The sequence below is a fragment of the Silene latifolia genome, chromosome 1 (assembly GCF_048544455.1).
Source record: "Silene latifolia isolate original U9 population chromosome 1, ASM4854445v1, whole genome shotgun sequence".
NCBI lineage: Eukaryota > Viridiplantae > Streptophyta > Magnoliopsida > Caryophyllales > Caryophyllaceae > Silene > Silene latifolia.
Genome location: NC_133526.1, coordinates 6,937,963 through 6,955,568, shown reverse-complemented (window position 1 = coordinate 6,955,568; position 17,606 = coordinate 6,937,963). Strand labels below are relative to the sequence as shown.

Sequence of the window (17,606 nt, the reverse complement as noted above, 5' to 3'; positions counted from 1 at the left end):
CTAAATTATAATGATGATGTGCTCAATTTACACCAAAAAAAATATATAGGATCAACAATAATTAGTTTGCTCCATATAATTGAATAATACCGTTTTTTATGCATGTAAAGTTGTCAGAAGAAAAGTTTGAGAGAGACGGTCTTCACTATGTTAGGGAAATGCTACTCTTACCCTTTTATGTGTTTTTCATGACGTTTTTTTAATGTTGATCGTTGCTTGAATTGAATCTTAATCTTATACATATTTCTATAATAAGTGAATCTAATTTACCTTCAAGCCTCATTCAAATCTATTTTATTACTCGTAGTACCATTTTTACTTTAAATTGTGAAACAATCACACAATAAAGTTTTTCAAAACATTTACTCATTTGTCATAATATGATATTTTGATTCGCAAATTAGCAGCAACTTTCTTTATCGTTTAACACTCCTTGAAAAATAGATATCAAACTTTGTACTTATCAATAATTTGTGAATATCTTATTTACATTTTGATTAATATACTTTTATATAATGATGACAAATGAATTTAAATAATATAATAATAAATTATCAATAGAAGTTGAAATGTATTGTGAGGGAAATAACTTTAAAATTAGTAGGAGAAATACATATGACATTTGAAAAATAAACTTCGTATTATGTATAATTAAATATGACATTAGCAATAACAAAAGACGTAGGGGCATATTTCATCGTTCATTTTACTCTTTACATGAGTAAATTTCATGCAGTACGTATTATGTATGCACATTTGTCACAACCCAGTTCGGTCTAGGGTCTTTTAGCCTCATAATACCACATTTTTTTTTTAATCGGAAGTTGTTATAAAAATGGATATTATAAATATATCAAAGGTTTTTTTTCCTTCTAATTTAATAAAAAGTGAACAAATACTAATGAATAATTTTTTAATATTAATAAATTATAGATAATTAATTTATTTTCTGTTTCTAATAACAAAATTGTAAAATAATTAATTAATTCTCATTTCTAATAGGAAAATCATATTCCTAATTATAATAGAAAAATTTTAAATAATTATTATCTCCTAATTCTAATAGCATAATTAGGAAAAAAAAGCCTTAATAATTTTTTAATTTATTTCCTATTTCTAATAGGAAAATGGTAAAATAATTAATTAATTCTCATTTCTAATAGGAAAATTATATTCCTAATTATAATAGAAAAATTGTAAATAATTAATTATATCCTAATTCTAATGTTAATAGTATAATTAGGAAAAAAAGTCTCCTTTAGTTATATATATTGATTCCCTAAAATCAATATAATACTCTACCCTTAATTCTTGTGCCCACATCACAGAGGAAAGAAAATAGCGGATTGGAGGGAGTATGATTTATTATCTCAATCGCGTCCATGTTTAGAATTTTCTGGTCCTACGTGGACACCAATTTAACAAGTAGGTTTAAAATCCGATTCAAAACGATAATTTTTTTTTATTATTTTTTAGATTCAATAAATTTGACATAAATTGCAAGTATTTGTGAACACAAATCTCACTTTATAGTGATGTTATAGTTTAGGGATATAGCAAAACTACGTGCGGGATTTAGCAAATACGATGGAATATGCTAAATCCCGTAACAATTTTACTTAATTCAACACATTTTTATATCTAGTTCCAACTTAGACCTACTGTCCACCAGCCGCCCCACCACTACCACCCTCCCCCGCCCCTCACGGCATCCCAATCCCCCCTTAGCGCCGACCACCACCTACAACAGCCAAACTTGTATTCACACATCGCAACCACTCGTTCAACAACCCAAAATCCAAATCCTAATTGTAAAATTCCATCTTTTAAGAAAAAACTAGCCAATTCAACCGATTAAACAATGTGGTTAATAGAATTGTTGATAAAACAGTCAAATTATTTGTGATTTGTCCAAATTAAGATCCATAATTGTCTAATTGGTTAGGTTTTGGGAGAGAGAAGGGAGCGATTTTTTTTTAATTTGTGCGGTAAATTATGCGGGATTTAGCAAAACTTGGTGTGGGATTTAACAAATACGATAATTTATGAAAATGGGTGTTTTGTTCAAATTACTAGCTCATTGAACTATATCTCTACTAAATGGGTTTGGCATGGTTTTTGTCGTAGAATCTATCTATAAAATATAATTAAAAGATTACCCTAAAATGACTAATAAATATCACCTAGACAAACTTCGTAGGATTCAAAAAGTCACCTAGTTTATAAAAGCCACATGCCCTATCATCCTACGCATACACAACCTTTCCTATGCAATAAAAAAAGAAAAAATTAAAAAAAGTGCGGCCCTTTATCTTCATCTTTGCATACCTCTTTTCCAAACCGTAATAACTCAAATTGATTAATTGCCCCATTATTCACCATCATACTATGTCAATTAAAGTAATAGCAAAAAAAAACCCTTCATCTTCACTCTATTCGTATACCTCCGTCCGAAACCAAAAACCCCCATTATTCACCATCATACTATGCCAATTAATTGCACCATTATTCCCCATTTTTACATCTCTATTATATCTACTACGTCATTGTTAATCGGACAATTCAAGCGGAATCGTCTACCGAGTTTTACGCGGGTTAGTACTCTGCCTTCCTGTGTTTAATTTAGTCTATCTCAGTTAGGCTGCAAATATAGACATCTAAACTGAATAAACAATTGGTCTCCCTTGTGACGGGTTACCATTTGTGGCGGATATTTTGTGAGTTAAAATGGTAAGAAAATGGGTTAGTGGAGAAAGGAGACCACATAAATAGTGTTGCAGAGAGAGAAAAAGTGGGTACTTTGTGAGGTAAAATGGTATCCGTCACTCAAGAGTAGGGATGGCAGTCCCACCCTTACCCTGTGGATATCCATCCACCCGAAATTAAATGGGTGGGATATGGATGACGAATTTTTTTCGAATTTAGGGTAGGATATGGATATGGGTGAATTTAGGGTGGGATATGGATTATCATCTCTCACCCGCTTAATCACCTTGTGGATATCCGAAATTAATATTTATAATTAATTTTTTATTAAGTTAATAATTATTTAGGTCATTAATAATTTCCCTTCAAAAGTATATTTTTTTTTATCAGAAATTTTACTTAATTTTAATATCATACTGTTATTTAGGAAAAGTAAAACTTGTGTTTATGTGGATATTGTTATTTTCAATAATTAAAGTAACTTACTTTTGTTAGTTTAATCAATAATATAATGCGTTGGTGGTTTCTTTGTAGTTAGCGTGGCGTATTTGTATGGTCACTTGCTTTGCAAAGATACTTTGTTGTTGGATATATACTGGGTTGCTATTTGCTAAGACATATTGTTACTTGATTTATGTATGCCTTTTAATTTTATCGCCACAATTTTTTTACGATATATTATCTTTAAATTTTATAAGCTGTGAAAATATCCAACGGGTACCCGCTCTACCCGCTTCACCCGGTGGATATGGATATGGATGGATGAAAAAATATTAAATGGATGAGGGTGGGATATGGATGACCATAAATTAAATGGATATGGGTATGGATATGGCTCCACCCCATCCATATCCCACCCATTGCCATCCCTACTCAAGAGTGACGGATATGTGCCGTCACAAACAAGAATTTGGGCTGAATAAATATAAGAAGTATAATTTATTGAGGAACAACAATTATAAATTAAATTTAATTGTGTCAAAATGACCGTTGAGTAAAAGAAAACCAAAACACCAAAGACCAAACAAAACATAACTGCAATAGAAAGACAATCATTTAACAGAAAGGCGACCAAATAAATAAGCAAGCGTGACTATTTCTGACGGTAAGACGTTACCCAAAAAACAACCTTCAATCATTAACAAAATAGTTTATAATACAAAATGGTCATATTTCTCGGGAAATTATACTCCCCCCTATTCTAAATAACTGTCTCATTTATCATTTCCGTCTATTCAAATAACTGTCCCATTTGCCATATTTGGACATGGTTTTTTACTTTCCTACCCTTAGCTCTTTTATTTATTTACCACCCCAACCACCCATAACCCTTTATATTCAATACTTTTCATTATTTAACTCATATATTCTTACCCCTATACAATAATTTTTATTATTTTAACTATATTCCTTAATTTTCGTTCTTATTCGGAATATATACTATTCTTGGCGAATTTTATATATATATATAGCAGAAGATGAACTACCCGTACAATGCAACTAACGAATTCCCCTATGTTTCACTTTATTAATTTGTCTCCATATAAACAAACACAATTCTAAACAATAAAACCATAATTATAGGAATACAACAATGTAACACCTATAACTATGGGAAACAGTTACACCCATTAAAAAGTTCACTCGAGAACATCGACCCACTTATTATCCTCTCAAACAAGATGAGGCCATAATTATAGGAATACAACAATGTAACACCTATAACTATGGGAAACAGTTACACCCATTAAAAAGTTCACTCGAGAACATCGACCCACTTATTATCCTCTCAAACAAGATGAGGACGCATCTCATATAAAACGTTGAATAAAACTACATTAAACAACTCAAAATGAATCTCATAATACCCTTAAATACCGGAGGCATCAACCACTCGACCGACCCACCAACCGTCATTCACAAACAGTAAATGATGGTTGGTGGGTCGGTCGAGTGGTTGATGTCTCCGGTATTGAAGGGTACTATAGATTCATTTTGAGTTGTATAATGAAATTTTCTTAACGTTTTATATGAGATGTGTCTTATAATTCGGTGTTCTCGAGTGAAAATTTTTAATGGGAGTAACTATTTACCATAGTTAGTGTTACATTGTTGTATTCCTATAATTATGGTTACGATTAGTAATTGGGGTGAAAAAAAGCCTAATAATCAATTGATTTATTCCGTAATAGATCTTTCAAAAATGTTTGGAAACTAAAAGATTGTCACGGAAAAGATATCAAAGCGTTTGATTGTTAACGAGTATAGAAAGCGTTAAAAGATCCAATACAACAGATAATTCACTATGGTAAAGGTTTCCCAATTTGCACAAAATAACCAAATTTTTGATCCGAAAACTTTAAATAGGTCATAACTCGTATTTACGAGTTCCAAAAGTGACTGATTTTTTTTTTCCAAATCATTCTTTCTGAGAAAGACAATTTGAAAAAAAATATTATCGAATTTGGATTCCTAGCCAGGAGTCCCAAATTCGTCAAATTTTTTATCAAATCGTAGTAATCAGAAAGACAATCGAGTTTTTAAAAAAAGCTCCACTTTCTGAGTTAATAAAGAAGCGTTAAAAGTTTCTCGGATAAAAAATTTGGGTATATTATCCAAAGTGGCCAACTTCAAGAATACCACGTTAATTATCCGAAGATACAACTACTTGTTAATTGATGATCATCTCCGAGCTATATCTGCGATCCAGTATTTTAACAAGCGAAGATTAAAACGATAAAAAAAAAGGGTCTCAGCGAATATAATGTTATCGACATTAAAGCATTCTGGATTTTCAGTACTAGAACATCATCGACCCAAAGACATTAACCCTTAAAAAACCAAAATAATTAACAAATAAAACTTTAAAATGAAAGAATAAACAAATACACGCATCTGTTTTAAAGAATCTCAGAAATATAAATTCCCCATAGTTATCTTCATTCAAAAGTCGAAGTGCAAGGATAACAATTTGGTGATATTCATCATTGATTCCCTTTTTTCTAACAATTCAGATTTTACTAATATAATCCGCATAAAAGAATAAAAACGTAAAGAACCAAATGAATCGGAACACGGAAAATTAAAAAATGGATATCAGCGTAATGTAAGTTTTCTTCGAATCCTCTGAAGAGGTAAATTCAGAAAGATAACGCAGTTTATATTACATCATTTATCCAAACACCTAACAAATAAGATTTATTAAAAAAAATTACAAGACTAAATTATGTTTTGATAAAATTAAAAGAGGATGAAAAAAGATTTGAGAAATTAGAAGAATGGGGAAAACGGAAACTCTATTTTTTGAGATTGAGATGAAGATGATTGAAGAACTTCGGCTGATTTGAAGAGCTGGGTTATTTCATCTGTTTATATAATGGCGAAGAAGTTGGGCTTAATTAGGGTTGATTGGTGTATGTCGGTTTATATCCCGATCTGAACTTTCTTTTGGTCCATGTTTTTGCTCTTGTTTTAGAGTAAGGCCCAATAACCCGGAACACCGGAACAAGCTTTAAAAGCGGTTTTATATAAGAATTGTATTGTTAAATAGAGGCATAGAGCATCATGGTAAAATTAGTTAAAAAAGAGTGAGCTTAGACCTGATAAAGTTGATTCTAAAGTGTTATTTTTTTGGTTATGACACTTATGACTTATAAATTGTAAGTTTGACTATGTGAGTCAAAGATAAGTTTATGTTAATTGTGTAAATTGATTACAATGTCAAGTCTAGTATAGCTCGGGTAAGTGCGAGTTCTGCTTAATCACTTTTGCAAGCATTCGAGTTGGATCGGGTGGAACTAGGTCATTTTGAATTCGAGTCAGTTTCAAATATATTTTTATTACCTTTTATTCAAGTATAATTGTAATTACGAGTACTTTTCTCGTATATGAAATGCCTTCCTTATTTCACTATTTCGTTGGAATCTTTTGCCAAAATAGGCGATTTTCACTAATTATTTAACTAGATTGGTCGAGTTTGAAATTAATTACCCAAAATGGGTCCACGTCATACCCGAAGTTAGGTTTGTATAAAAGTCGTCATCTCGGTCAGCGACCATGCCCAAAGTGTAACCAAACCTGGATTTTGTTGTTAATATCATTCATGGATAAATCACCATCTCGGCTAGCGACCTCACCAAGCACCATGGCGACTAGAAAAGTCTAGTGTTTGAGCCTTTTTTTGACAAAATTTTGAATGTCTCTCAGAAACAAATCGCCCGGGGGGGAGGGGCAGCCGACCTGGCGTTTTGGTCTCCCTTGGCGACTGCCTTATTTGTAACCTTCAGAAACAACATAAATTCATTTTACCCGAAATTGTTTTCCATATCCTTCTTGCATCTTTCTATTTGCCATGAAAAACCATCATCATGTACAACAACAATGCTCAAATCCGATCCAAACGAGACGTTGAAAACCAAAGTAGCTTATATATTACATAACCCAAATATATGAAACATTTTACATAAACCAAAATAGCTTAAAATATCATACAAACCAAAGTAGCTTAAACATCATACAATTTATCATATTATTTGACTTGACTAGTAACATAATACTACACTACTTTCTTCTAATTTGATGGCTTCTCTTTGATCTCCTTGGTTAAGACGATGATTCGACCTTATCTTCCACTTCTTGTACGGGTGTGAGTTGAGTGAAGCGTTCCACTTGTGTGTTAGCATGGGTTGGACTTGGGTGAGGAATGTTTGGTGGTTCATAGAGATGTCCATAGCTAGCACTTTCCAAACAAGTAAGGGAGTTATTTTGCATCTCATATAGCAAATTTATATAGTTAGGATCTATTGTAGGTGGCATAGTTGTCATGTACTCGTTCACTTTATGGTAGATGTAAGAATGACCACCCGCCTATTGAGAAAATAAGTGGTATGTATTATTGAATGAAAATGAAATAGAAACATAATAAAAATCTATCTATACATATAATAAAAAAACAATCAAAAACATTACATTTCACCATTCAACTATTTAAGAACAATTTATCAAGCCATATCAGAGTCCGTTTTTGAAATAATGCTCAAAAATAAAAGAATTGTCGTTTTGGGTCGGTTTTGAAAACAATTATCGAAATGGTGTCCACGTAGGCTCGTTTTTGACGAGCTCAGATGAGGCTTAAACACGCCATACGTATTGGCGTGTTTACTTGAATGAACACGCCATACGTAATGGCGTGTTTAGGCGATCAATTCTAACCCAAAGTCGGTAGCAACATAAGGAAAGACACGTAACACGCCATTACGTATGGCGTGTCTTGAGAGGTAAACACGCCATTACATATGGCGTGTTTTTATGAGCCCAATTTTCCAACCCCTTTCCAAGTGATCGATCAAATTGCCAAAAACTAAACACGCCATACGTAATGGCGTGTCTTCCTCTTGAAACACGCCATACGCTATGGCGTGTTTAGTGATTGTATTTTTTTTTTTCATTCGCACAAATTCCCTTCGTTCCGTATCTTTCCTTTGCCAAAACAGAAAACCAAACTCAACAATGCTCAACAATGCTCAAGAATGCAAAGGACAACACAAACCATTGCCTATTATAAATAAAAACCGAGTTTACACAACACATATGTTTCGCACAAGGGGATTAAAATCTAAGTTTTACAACTAAAATGTCAAAGAAATTAACCATCTAAAATGTCAAACAAACCATTAATCTTCTAACTATTACATCAAGTCCTCAAGTCTTCTTCTTGCTTTTTCCTCGAAGCCGATTCCAAAACCCTTTCTTAGGCGCCGGGGTACCTTCTTCATTGACGGCTTCTTCATTGACGGGTGACATTGAAGACATGGAAGGCATTGAAGACATGGCCGGCATTGAAGACATGGAAGGCATGGAAGACATAGAGTGTCTAGCCGGCATGGATGACTTAGAGCGTCTACCCCTCCTTGTGTATTGAACCAATGGTGTATCGTCATCCACATTCATTGAGTGTAGGGACTCTTGAACCATTGGTGAACTTTCTTGCCTTGGTTCTACGGTTGGTTGAAGGAGATGGGAATAGCCTACATGTTCAAGCGATTGAGAGGAGTAGTCCCGTAGGTGTGAAACCATTGTCCGGAAATGTGGAGGCACCTCAAGAGGCATTTGTCGAAGCTCCGTATCACATGTATTATGGACATTGACGAAACCTTGCGCCTAAAACAAAATAAGTAGTATAAGCTAATCACATTTTATGATATATTGGTTAAGAATTTTAAGACAAGTATATTAAAGTGTACTTACAAGATATTCTGTGGCTCCAAAGGGTGCTTGATAAGTAGCTTGTGGGGGAAAAGGGTTCAAGCGAACAATAGTGCGATCCCGGTACCAAACCATGTAGGGGTCGAAGTAGTTCATTTCAATATCATCCTCTTCACCACGAAACCGAAAATCACCCCTCCTAACCCAATTTGCTATGTAGGGTTGATGTTTTTCAATCCAATTCCGTGAAGAGGCACCCCTTTTGTCTACTTTGTGCAATTTTGGTTCGGTATCAGAGTTTAACGGGATAATTTGTTTCCACCCAAATTGACGAGCTACCCTATTTGGAAAATGCCACTCAACAATGTCGAAACAAATCATAGGGGCCATCACTGTCCAATCGTCGGAGTCATCATAACAAAACGGGGGCAAAAAAGACAAAACGGGGGCACATTTGGGTTAGTTGTTGGTGTTGTATAAAATTGAACAATAGTGCCAGGATTAGATTCTTTTAAGCCTTGCATGAAACGAGGTAGCAACTCATATGATTTATCCCAATCTCCAAATATTTCCTCAATTGCTCTTTGTTTTGCATTCCAAGCTTTGGTGTATGAAATTGTGTAATCATACTTATCTAAAATATAAGTAACAACAGAGTTTACTTTATATCCCCAATCTCCCTCAACAAGGTTACGAATCTCATGACTTATGAATGCTCGTTTCAAATTCATGTGGTCTTGAGGTACCATGTCACAAACACAAGACTCATCATGAGGACCTTTGTATGTCACAATGGTAAAAACTTCAGAATGAAAGTCTTTTTGTGTAGCCCTTAACCGCCAATTACATGGTGTAGGAATCCGGCCACATTTGAAGGTAATAGTATTAGGCTTTGATTCGACAACTTTGAAAAATTGATTTGCTTTAACACAATATGATGTCACCTCATCGCTAAGTGAAGCTTTGTTTGGGAACACTTGTCCAACCGCAAACTCTTTCCCATGTTCATATCTTACCATATTTTCCCAAGTTTTCCAGCTATTCAATTCATCCTCATCTAATTGATCAATCTTATTAAACTCAACGATGGGAGCACTAGCAAAGACAAGATCATCATCACCATCTTCTTCATTTGCCAACAAATTCTCATCAAGTATTGCCAATTCCTCATCAATCTCATCACCTTGTAAGTTACCATAAAATTCCCCTTCATTTACGTAATTAGTTTCAAGTGAAACAAATTGAGCAACATCATCTAGCCTAATACTTGGTGTAGGAATGACAATTTGACTAGTAGAAACTTCTACAAATATGTCCATTGAAGGAGCATGTGAATGACGAATACTTGCCCATAACGCTTTAAAGGCTCCCTCATTATTAAGAGGAACAATTTTGAAACACCCTAAGCACTCGGAAATTTCATCATTACCTTCAATTGAGTACCCAAACTTTGAACACCGATTCCCTTATAAATCTCTTCAACTAATTCAAGATATGTCATCTTTGTACTAGCTAGAATAAAACATTGATTCCCTCCTCTATAGGTTACACATCCATTTTGCTCCAACACTTCTCCATCCCAATAACAAATAAGAGGAAAATCACAAATTTCCATTCTATAAAAAAAATTTGAACAAATTTAGTATAAATCAACTACCAATAACATAATTTTCCTAAAATACATACCTAAACAACAATTAAAAATCAGAAATCGTTCATCCTACCTAATTTAATTAGGGTTTCGAAATTTTGGGGCTTTTTTTAAACTACCTTAAATTAACACATATAAGTTGTAGATATAGGTACAAAACAACATAATTACTAACAATGAAGACAAAATAAGCAAAATCTACATTCAAAAGATGAAATTAAATAAGTTAAAAGAATTAAATTACCTTGCTAATTAAGTAGAATGTATAATTTGAATAGCAAAAACCCAATATAATGTCGGGAGATACGCCGGAGATTCGCCGAGGAGATGAGTGTGAGGTGAAGAAATAAGAAGGGGAGTGAGGTTTTTTGTATCGCGTTTGGGGAGTTTGAGTAGCGGAGATGGTGAATGGTATGTGTTTTGTGGTAGAAAGTGACGGGAAAAACAAAGTTGTTAAAAAAAAAAAAGATTCTCTTTAAACACGCCATACGTATTGGCGGGTTTCTTTGAGAAGACACGCCATACGTAATGGCGGGTTCTCTTTCTTTCCAAAACCCGACCACCGGACTTGGGCTAGAAAATAAAGTGCTGAAACCCGCCATACGTAATGGCGTGTTTTGTCTTAAGACACGCCATTATGTATGGCGTGTTTCCTTGCTTATGTTGTTCACTCATCGACTTTGGGTTGGAATTTTGATCGCCTAAACACGCCATATGTAATGGCGTGTTCATTCAAGTAAACACGCCAATACGTATGGCGTGTTTAAGCCTCTCATCTGAGCTCGTCAAAACCGAGCCTACGTGGACACCATTTCGATAAATGTTTTCAAAACCGACCCAAAACGACAATTTTTTTATTTTTGAGCATTATTTCAAAAACGGACTCGCCATATCATCATTGCTTATTTTGAAAAGAAAAAAGAAAACAAAGTTGAATTTGTGAACATTAAATGCAAATAATAAACATTAAGCTTTAGCCTATTTAATTTTAAAATAAATTAAAAAATAATCAAAAATAAAAATACATACTAAATTTTATTGTTCCACGTTTATTGTTGAAATAAGATAAAAACAAATAAAAGTGAAGAGAGAAAAATAACTGAAACAAATATCAAACCAAAAAAATGCATTATAGCGCAAGAAGAAAAAATAATAAGCAAAGAAAATAAAAGATCAAACACATCATGTGACCTATAAAAACAAAAATAGGAAAACAATGTAAAATTTAAAAAAATTAAAGAAAAAACAAATAACGTACAAAAAAATAAAAAGAATAACAACGTAACACTATCATCTCCTCACATCTCTACCACCAACCCCGCCACCCATTTTTAGCCAAACAATAATTTGCCAAATGTCAATATCCCTACATCTCACTACTAACCGACAATGATAAAAAAGAGGTATAGAGTTTTTGATTTTACAATTGACACAATTAAATTTGTATCATAATTCATAATGTATAATTAAATAGTGCAATTTACCTTTATACATCAATATTTGTGAGGGAAAATATATGTACAACAACGTATAAACTATAAAGCAAATATAAACAAGGATTAATTAATGAGAATAATCCGTACTATAGGTGTTATTCTTATATTAATCCAAACTATTCATTAACCCACTTTAATCCTAACTATCTAACATCCTTCCCTGATTGCACTTGTCTAATTTTTTACCTGACAGTGTCGGTAATGTTTTTTTTATATTTAATTTAAAGAGTCACTCTTCTTTGTAACAATCTTCTTTCTTCTTTTTCTTCCTGTTCCTTGTTCTTTCTCCATTACTGGTTCTTCCCCTTCTTAATTATTTTTTTCTTCCACATAATCATCTTCATCTCATTACCAGTTCTACCCCAACTGGTTTATCTCAGAAGACGAAGTCGATTCCATGGATGCAAATACCCAAATGCCGTCATCGAAACGGCAAATCAAATACCCACAATTAATAAAAATCCACAAAAACACATTACACAGCAAAGATTATATTATAATCATCAACTATTTTGATTTCAAAATCAGATTACACAGTAAAGACAAGAGAACCAACAAAATCGAATTTTTGTCAGACAATCTTCAAAGCAAATAAACTAGTTGTTGCACTTAGCCATTGGACATAATATTCTAACAACAAGAAGTTTATGTCCATGTATTGTATCTTTAGCAATTCCTTGATTGTGTAAAATTGTCCATATTTACTTAGCATTAGATTAGGCAATAGCTTGTATAAATTTAAGGATTTGGTAGTAGAATAATATACAACTCTTAACCATTCAATATCTCTGACGTCTTCATCTTCTCTTCCGAACCCGAAACTCGATCTCGATATTAGCTTATACCGTTCATTAATTTTGATGCTAATAATTGTACAAAATTGAATTTTGGTGCTAATGGAAGAATAAAAATTGAATGTTTATGATGAGGATTGAATTTTGATGCTAATGGATGAATATATATTGAATGTTTAGGGTAAGAAAGAAATGGACAAATCAATTTATGAGGGGAAAAAGAAGAAGAAAATGGCGAAAATTATTGGTGAAGAAGGAAAAGGGGTATAAGGAGCAAAGGGGTGTGTGTAGATGTAGAAGAAAAGACAACTCAATTCATTTAACACATGGGTTACCGGTTCTTGAGGTAGCCGGTCAATTAGGTGCAATGCGGGAAGAATATAGAATAGTCGGGATTAAAGAGAGTTAATTCATAGTATGGAGTAATATAAGAAGGGCACGTATAGTATGGATTATTCCTATTAATTAATCCTATAAACAATTGAAGATATTTGATGATTCTCACCAAGATACCTTTATACATCAATATTAAATTTGTATAATAATTTTTTATTTTGTGAGGGGAAATATAAAACAAATATAAACAATTGACTGAGATGGAGGGAATATATATGTACAACAACGTAGCTCATTTGAAATAATATATTGAAGATATTTGATGATTCTCACCAATATACATGGATTATTATACTTTATAAATACACCAATTTTACAGTTAAGTAATGTGCCAACATCTTTCACCATATTAAATAATTTTAATCTAAGTATTAGCTTACACAATTTACCTCAAACACATCCGTAATTTTCACGGGAAAAAAAAACTAGTGAAGTTAATTAAAAGGGTAAATCTATATTTTCATTTCACTCTATCTACTAATGATCATCATATCTTTTAACTTTCAATATCTAATGTGAGAATGATTATTGTTTTATCTATTATATACCCACACAATTTAATTTGTTTTCATTTGATTAAACGTTACAACAGTTAAGAGAAAATGAGAAAAAAAAATTTAAGTCTTGAATATCACTATTATTTCCAAACTACAAAGAAATACAAGTATATATATATATATATATGGTTAATACAACTTATTATTTTTATAATTAATATCATCATTTTAATAATGTTAGACTAACAAAAATGTCGTTTTGACGTCGAGCAAAAATGATATTATTTGCCAACAAACTAAAATGAGAATCAGAATAATATAGTAACATGTTAAAATAACAAAAAAAAAAAAAAAAGAACGATGTGAATTTCAATTTATTACAAAAACAAATAGAAAAAAAAGTTATGTGAGTAAACATTTATTAGTGAAGAGTTAGAGGGTTCTTGTGATTTTCACGGGATATTAAACTATTTTGTAGCATTAAACAAAATCATCAAAATTCGACTTTTCATTCTAAAAGTAAATTTAACATTCATTAAACATCAAAACGAATACTAATTAAATTATGAGATTTTTTTGTTATAATATATTTTACGAACAAAATAATCATTTATTTTTCCAACGTTTATAGTTCTTACGATATTTTTTTCTAAATAATGTTAACCATTCAATCTAACTTGAATTATAGTTCGCAAACAAAAATATAGAAATTTCTATTTCGAATTTTTTTAGGTTGAATTAATTACATAGATCGATTGTTTTTAATGAAATAACAATAAAAGGTAGAAAAGTGACCAAGACAGAGGGAGCATAATAATAAAACAAGGAAAAAAAAGGAAAATAATAATAACAATCATCGCTGCAAAACACTAACAAACGTAGCAATATTCGTGACAAAATAATAATAAACTGTGGCAAAAGTTTAGTATTTTGTGCCATATGCATAACAATAAATATATTTTGATGATATACTATGACAATATACGTATTGGTTAATAATTTTTTTTCTTACGAGTCCTTTTGTCCGTAGGTCCCAGTGTAATCGCAAATCCGGTCTTGTATAACACCACCACCGTGACAACATAGATAGCCCCGTGAATTTTACGGGTAATAAAACTAGTTAAGAATAAAAAAAGGACAATGCTTACAAGAGTATCCAAGTCTGATGCACTAGGATTGTAATGATGCTCATGGTGGTATTTGTCGGATAAGATCCGATTGTGATAACTAACAATCCGACGAGTATGCTCTCGATACTATACCATGTATGGATCATGATGTGACATAAAACCACCATATGGAATTCCCCTTTCCAACATATTTTCCTTCTTATTATTCCACTCTTCCACATAATTTCTAAACTTGGAAGCAAAATCTCTTATCTTTTCCTGTTTATCCGTTTTATGAAGTAAGCGACAAGTGTCACAATTAGGCGGTATTGTTTGATGTCATCCAAATTGCCTAACACACCTATTATGAAGATGCATCTCGATAATCTCAAAGCATATTAAAGGGGCTACAACAATCCACTCAATCCCGTCCTCATGGCAAATATCGCGAAGATGTTAAAGGATATCTTGTGTGTAAGGTTGCCAAGTGAATTGTGTCTCCGTCAATTTATCAAATATATCACTATATATGGCAAAGCCAATCCTCTGATCCTTATACTTGATTGATGCTCCAAAAGCCCAAAATACCCGACTAAATATTACAACGTTTGGATCATCTGTTGGATTACAAATTGAACCACAGTACCGGGATTAGCTTCTTTAAAAGCTTCAAAGTATCGGTGAAGCAACTGGTATGATAACTCTCAATCACCAAATATGTCGGCAAGAGCTTTTTGTTTAGCTTTCCATGCTTTCATATAAGTGATCGTGTAGATAAATTTATCAATTATTACTTCATTTATAACATTTACCGACAACCCTCAATCTGCCTCCACAATATTTCTAATGACACTACTAATGAAAGTTCTTCGCAAATTTCGGTGGTCTATAGGCATGGTGTCTCCCAAACATGATGTCTCATGACTACCATTGTATCTCACAATAGTAAATGTTTCGGAAACCCCCACTTTTTTGGTTGGTTCTTAAGGTCCACTTACATGCTATAGGTTTTCTCCCACATTTATATGTCACCATGTGAGGTTTTGACTCATGAATTTTAAAACTTTGATTTACTCTCAAATTATACTCCGTAATTACATTAGTCAGAGATCTCATATTAGGAAAAGTTTGACCAACACAAAACTTTCCCCCACCATCATAGATGACAACCTTTTTCCAATTAACCCAATTATTCCCATGTAATGCATCAAATTTAGGAATACTAGTGAATCCCGGATTTTGGGCACTCGGAGACACAAGATCAATATCGTCCTCATCATCATCGGCATCACTAGCATTCTCTAATCTAAATCAAGATCAACCTCAACTTCATCCCCTTCAATATTACCGTCACCTACCTCTACTCCGATATTATTTCTCAACAATGACACATACAATCATCATTATCCAACATTATGTTTAACATCCTAGTAAATGACACATTTGGTACGACACTTACATTACTCACTTGAGGTTGTTGAAATGGTATTAACTCAACATAAATATCCATAGAACCCGCCTTTGAATGACGTATACTAGCCCACATCGTTTGTAAAGAACGATCATTATTAAGACTAACAACCTTAAAACATCCAAGACTAGCAAACTTCATCTTCAACACTAATTGACACTTACTACTATTAACACCAATAGTTGTGTATACCTTCTTAACAAGATCATTGTAGCTCATGTTGCTACTAACAAAAAAAAAAAGACTCATTCCCACCAACATAGCTTACACACCCATCTCCTTCAACTACTTCACCATTCCAAGAACACAACAAGGGAAAATGACTTCTCTCCATAATTATGACCAAAACAAATTAGTCTAAAACACTAACAACCACCTAAATTCAACTAGACTATCAAATAGATGGAGTAATAATCATAAACTAAACTAACTAGCTACTCAAATCAATTGCTAATTTAAAAAAGTAAGTAATAGCTAATACCTTCAATATGTATTGAAATTGGCCAAGAAATATCCAAATGATTGTTTGATATTGCTTAGAGACTAATAAATTGACAATTAATAGTTTCAATTGAAAGATTTAGGGTAGTTTTTAGAGGAAAAATCGGGTTTATAATCTTAGGGTTAGGCGATTTTTTTTTTTTTTTTTTTTTTTTTTTTTGGGGGATGAATCATATTGTGGGAAGGGGAGGGGATCCGCAAATATGCCTTCGACCAAAGTCGCCAACCGCCCTGGTGACTTGACCTCTCACCTCAGCTTCGTCAATACCAAGCCTACGTGGACACATTTTCGATAATTAATTTGACACTCGACCCATTTCGTTAAATAATTAGTGAAAATCGCCCATTTTGGAAACGAATTCATTTAGTTGCTTATGAGTAACGGAGAAATTAATTACCGAGCTAGGCTTCTTTGGCCGAGTCCTGAGCGGCTGAGCCTCTTCGTTTAGGAGTTAAGCTACAAAGGACAGACTAGGCTGACTCAAGCTTTGTCCTAACCTGACCCGTAACCGGCTAGCCTCAAATTAATTACCGAGCTAGGCTTCTAGGGCACTAAACCGGCCTAGAGAGCTACAAAGTCGAGGCTAGTCGATTACGGGTTGGGTGGACCATTGAAGCTTGAGCCTAACACTTGTTGGCCCAGATAGACCGATCCGGCCCATATGGTTAGCCAGTCTACCATTACCTTTTTCTCCAAGACTCCTAGCGAATCCTTTGGAAACCATTTTCTTGTTTCATTCGGAGGAAAGTTGTCAAAGAGAAAGACAGTCGTGGAGTAACA

At 33.1% G+C, this 17,606-nt stretch overlaps 1 protein-coding gene and 2 non-coding genes across 3 annotated transcripts; all 3 read right to left on the bottom strand.

Annotated features, from left to right (window-relative positions):
• Positions 1 to 5,609: 5,609 nt before the first annotated feature.
• Positions 5,610 to 5,703, bottom strand: LOC141622729 (small nucleolar RNA snoR26). The gene has a single exon (XR_012533078.1). It is a non-coding gene; the product is annotated as a small nucleolar RNA snoR26 (small nucleolar RNA).
• Positions 5,704 to 5,794: 91 nt separating this feature from the next.
• On the bottom strand, positions 5,795 to 5,887 carry LOC141622737 (small nucleolar RNA snoR27). Its single transcript, XR_012533080.1, has one exon. It is a non-coding gene; the product is annotated as a small nucleolar RNA snoR27 (small nucleolar RNA).
• Positions 5,888 to 8,242: 2,355 nt separating this feature from the next.
• LOC141647834 (uncharacterized) lies at positions 8,243 to 9,346 on the bottom strand. Its single transcript, XM_074456215.1, has 2 exons — positions 8,953 to 9,346; positions 8,243 to 8,865 (listed from the first exon to the last, which is right to left on the bottom strand). Exons 1-2 carry the CDS (start codon positions 9,298 to 9,300, stop codon positions 8,407 to 8,409), a joined length of 807 nt encoding a protein of 268 aa, XP_074312316.1. The 5' UTR covers positions 9,301 to 9,346; the 3' UTR covers positions 8,243 to 8,406.
• Between the last annotated feature and the right edge of the window lie 8,260 nt (positions 9,347 to 17,606).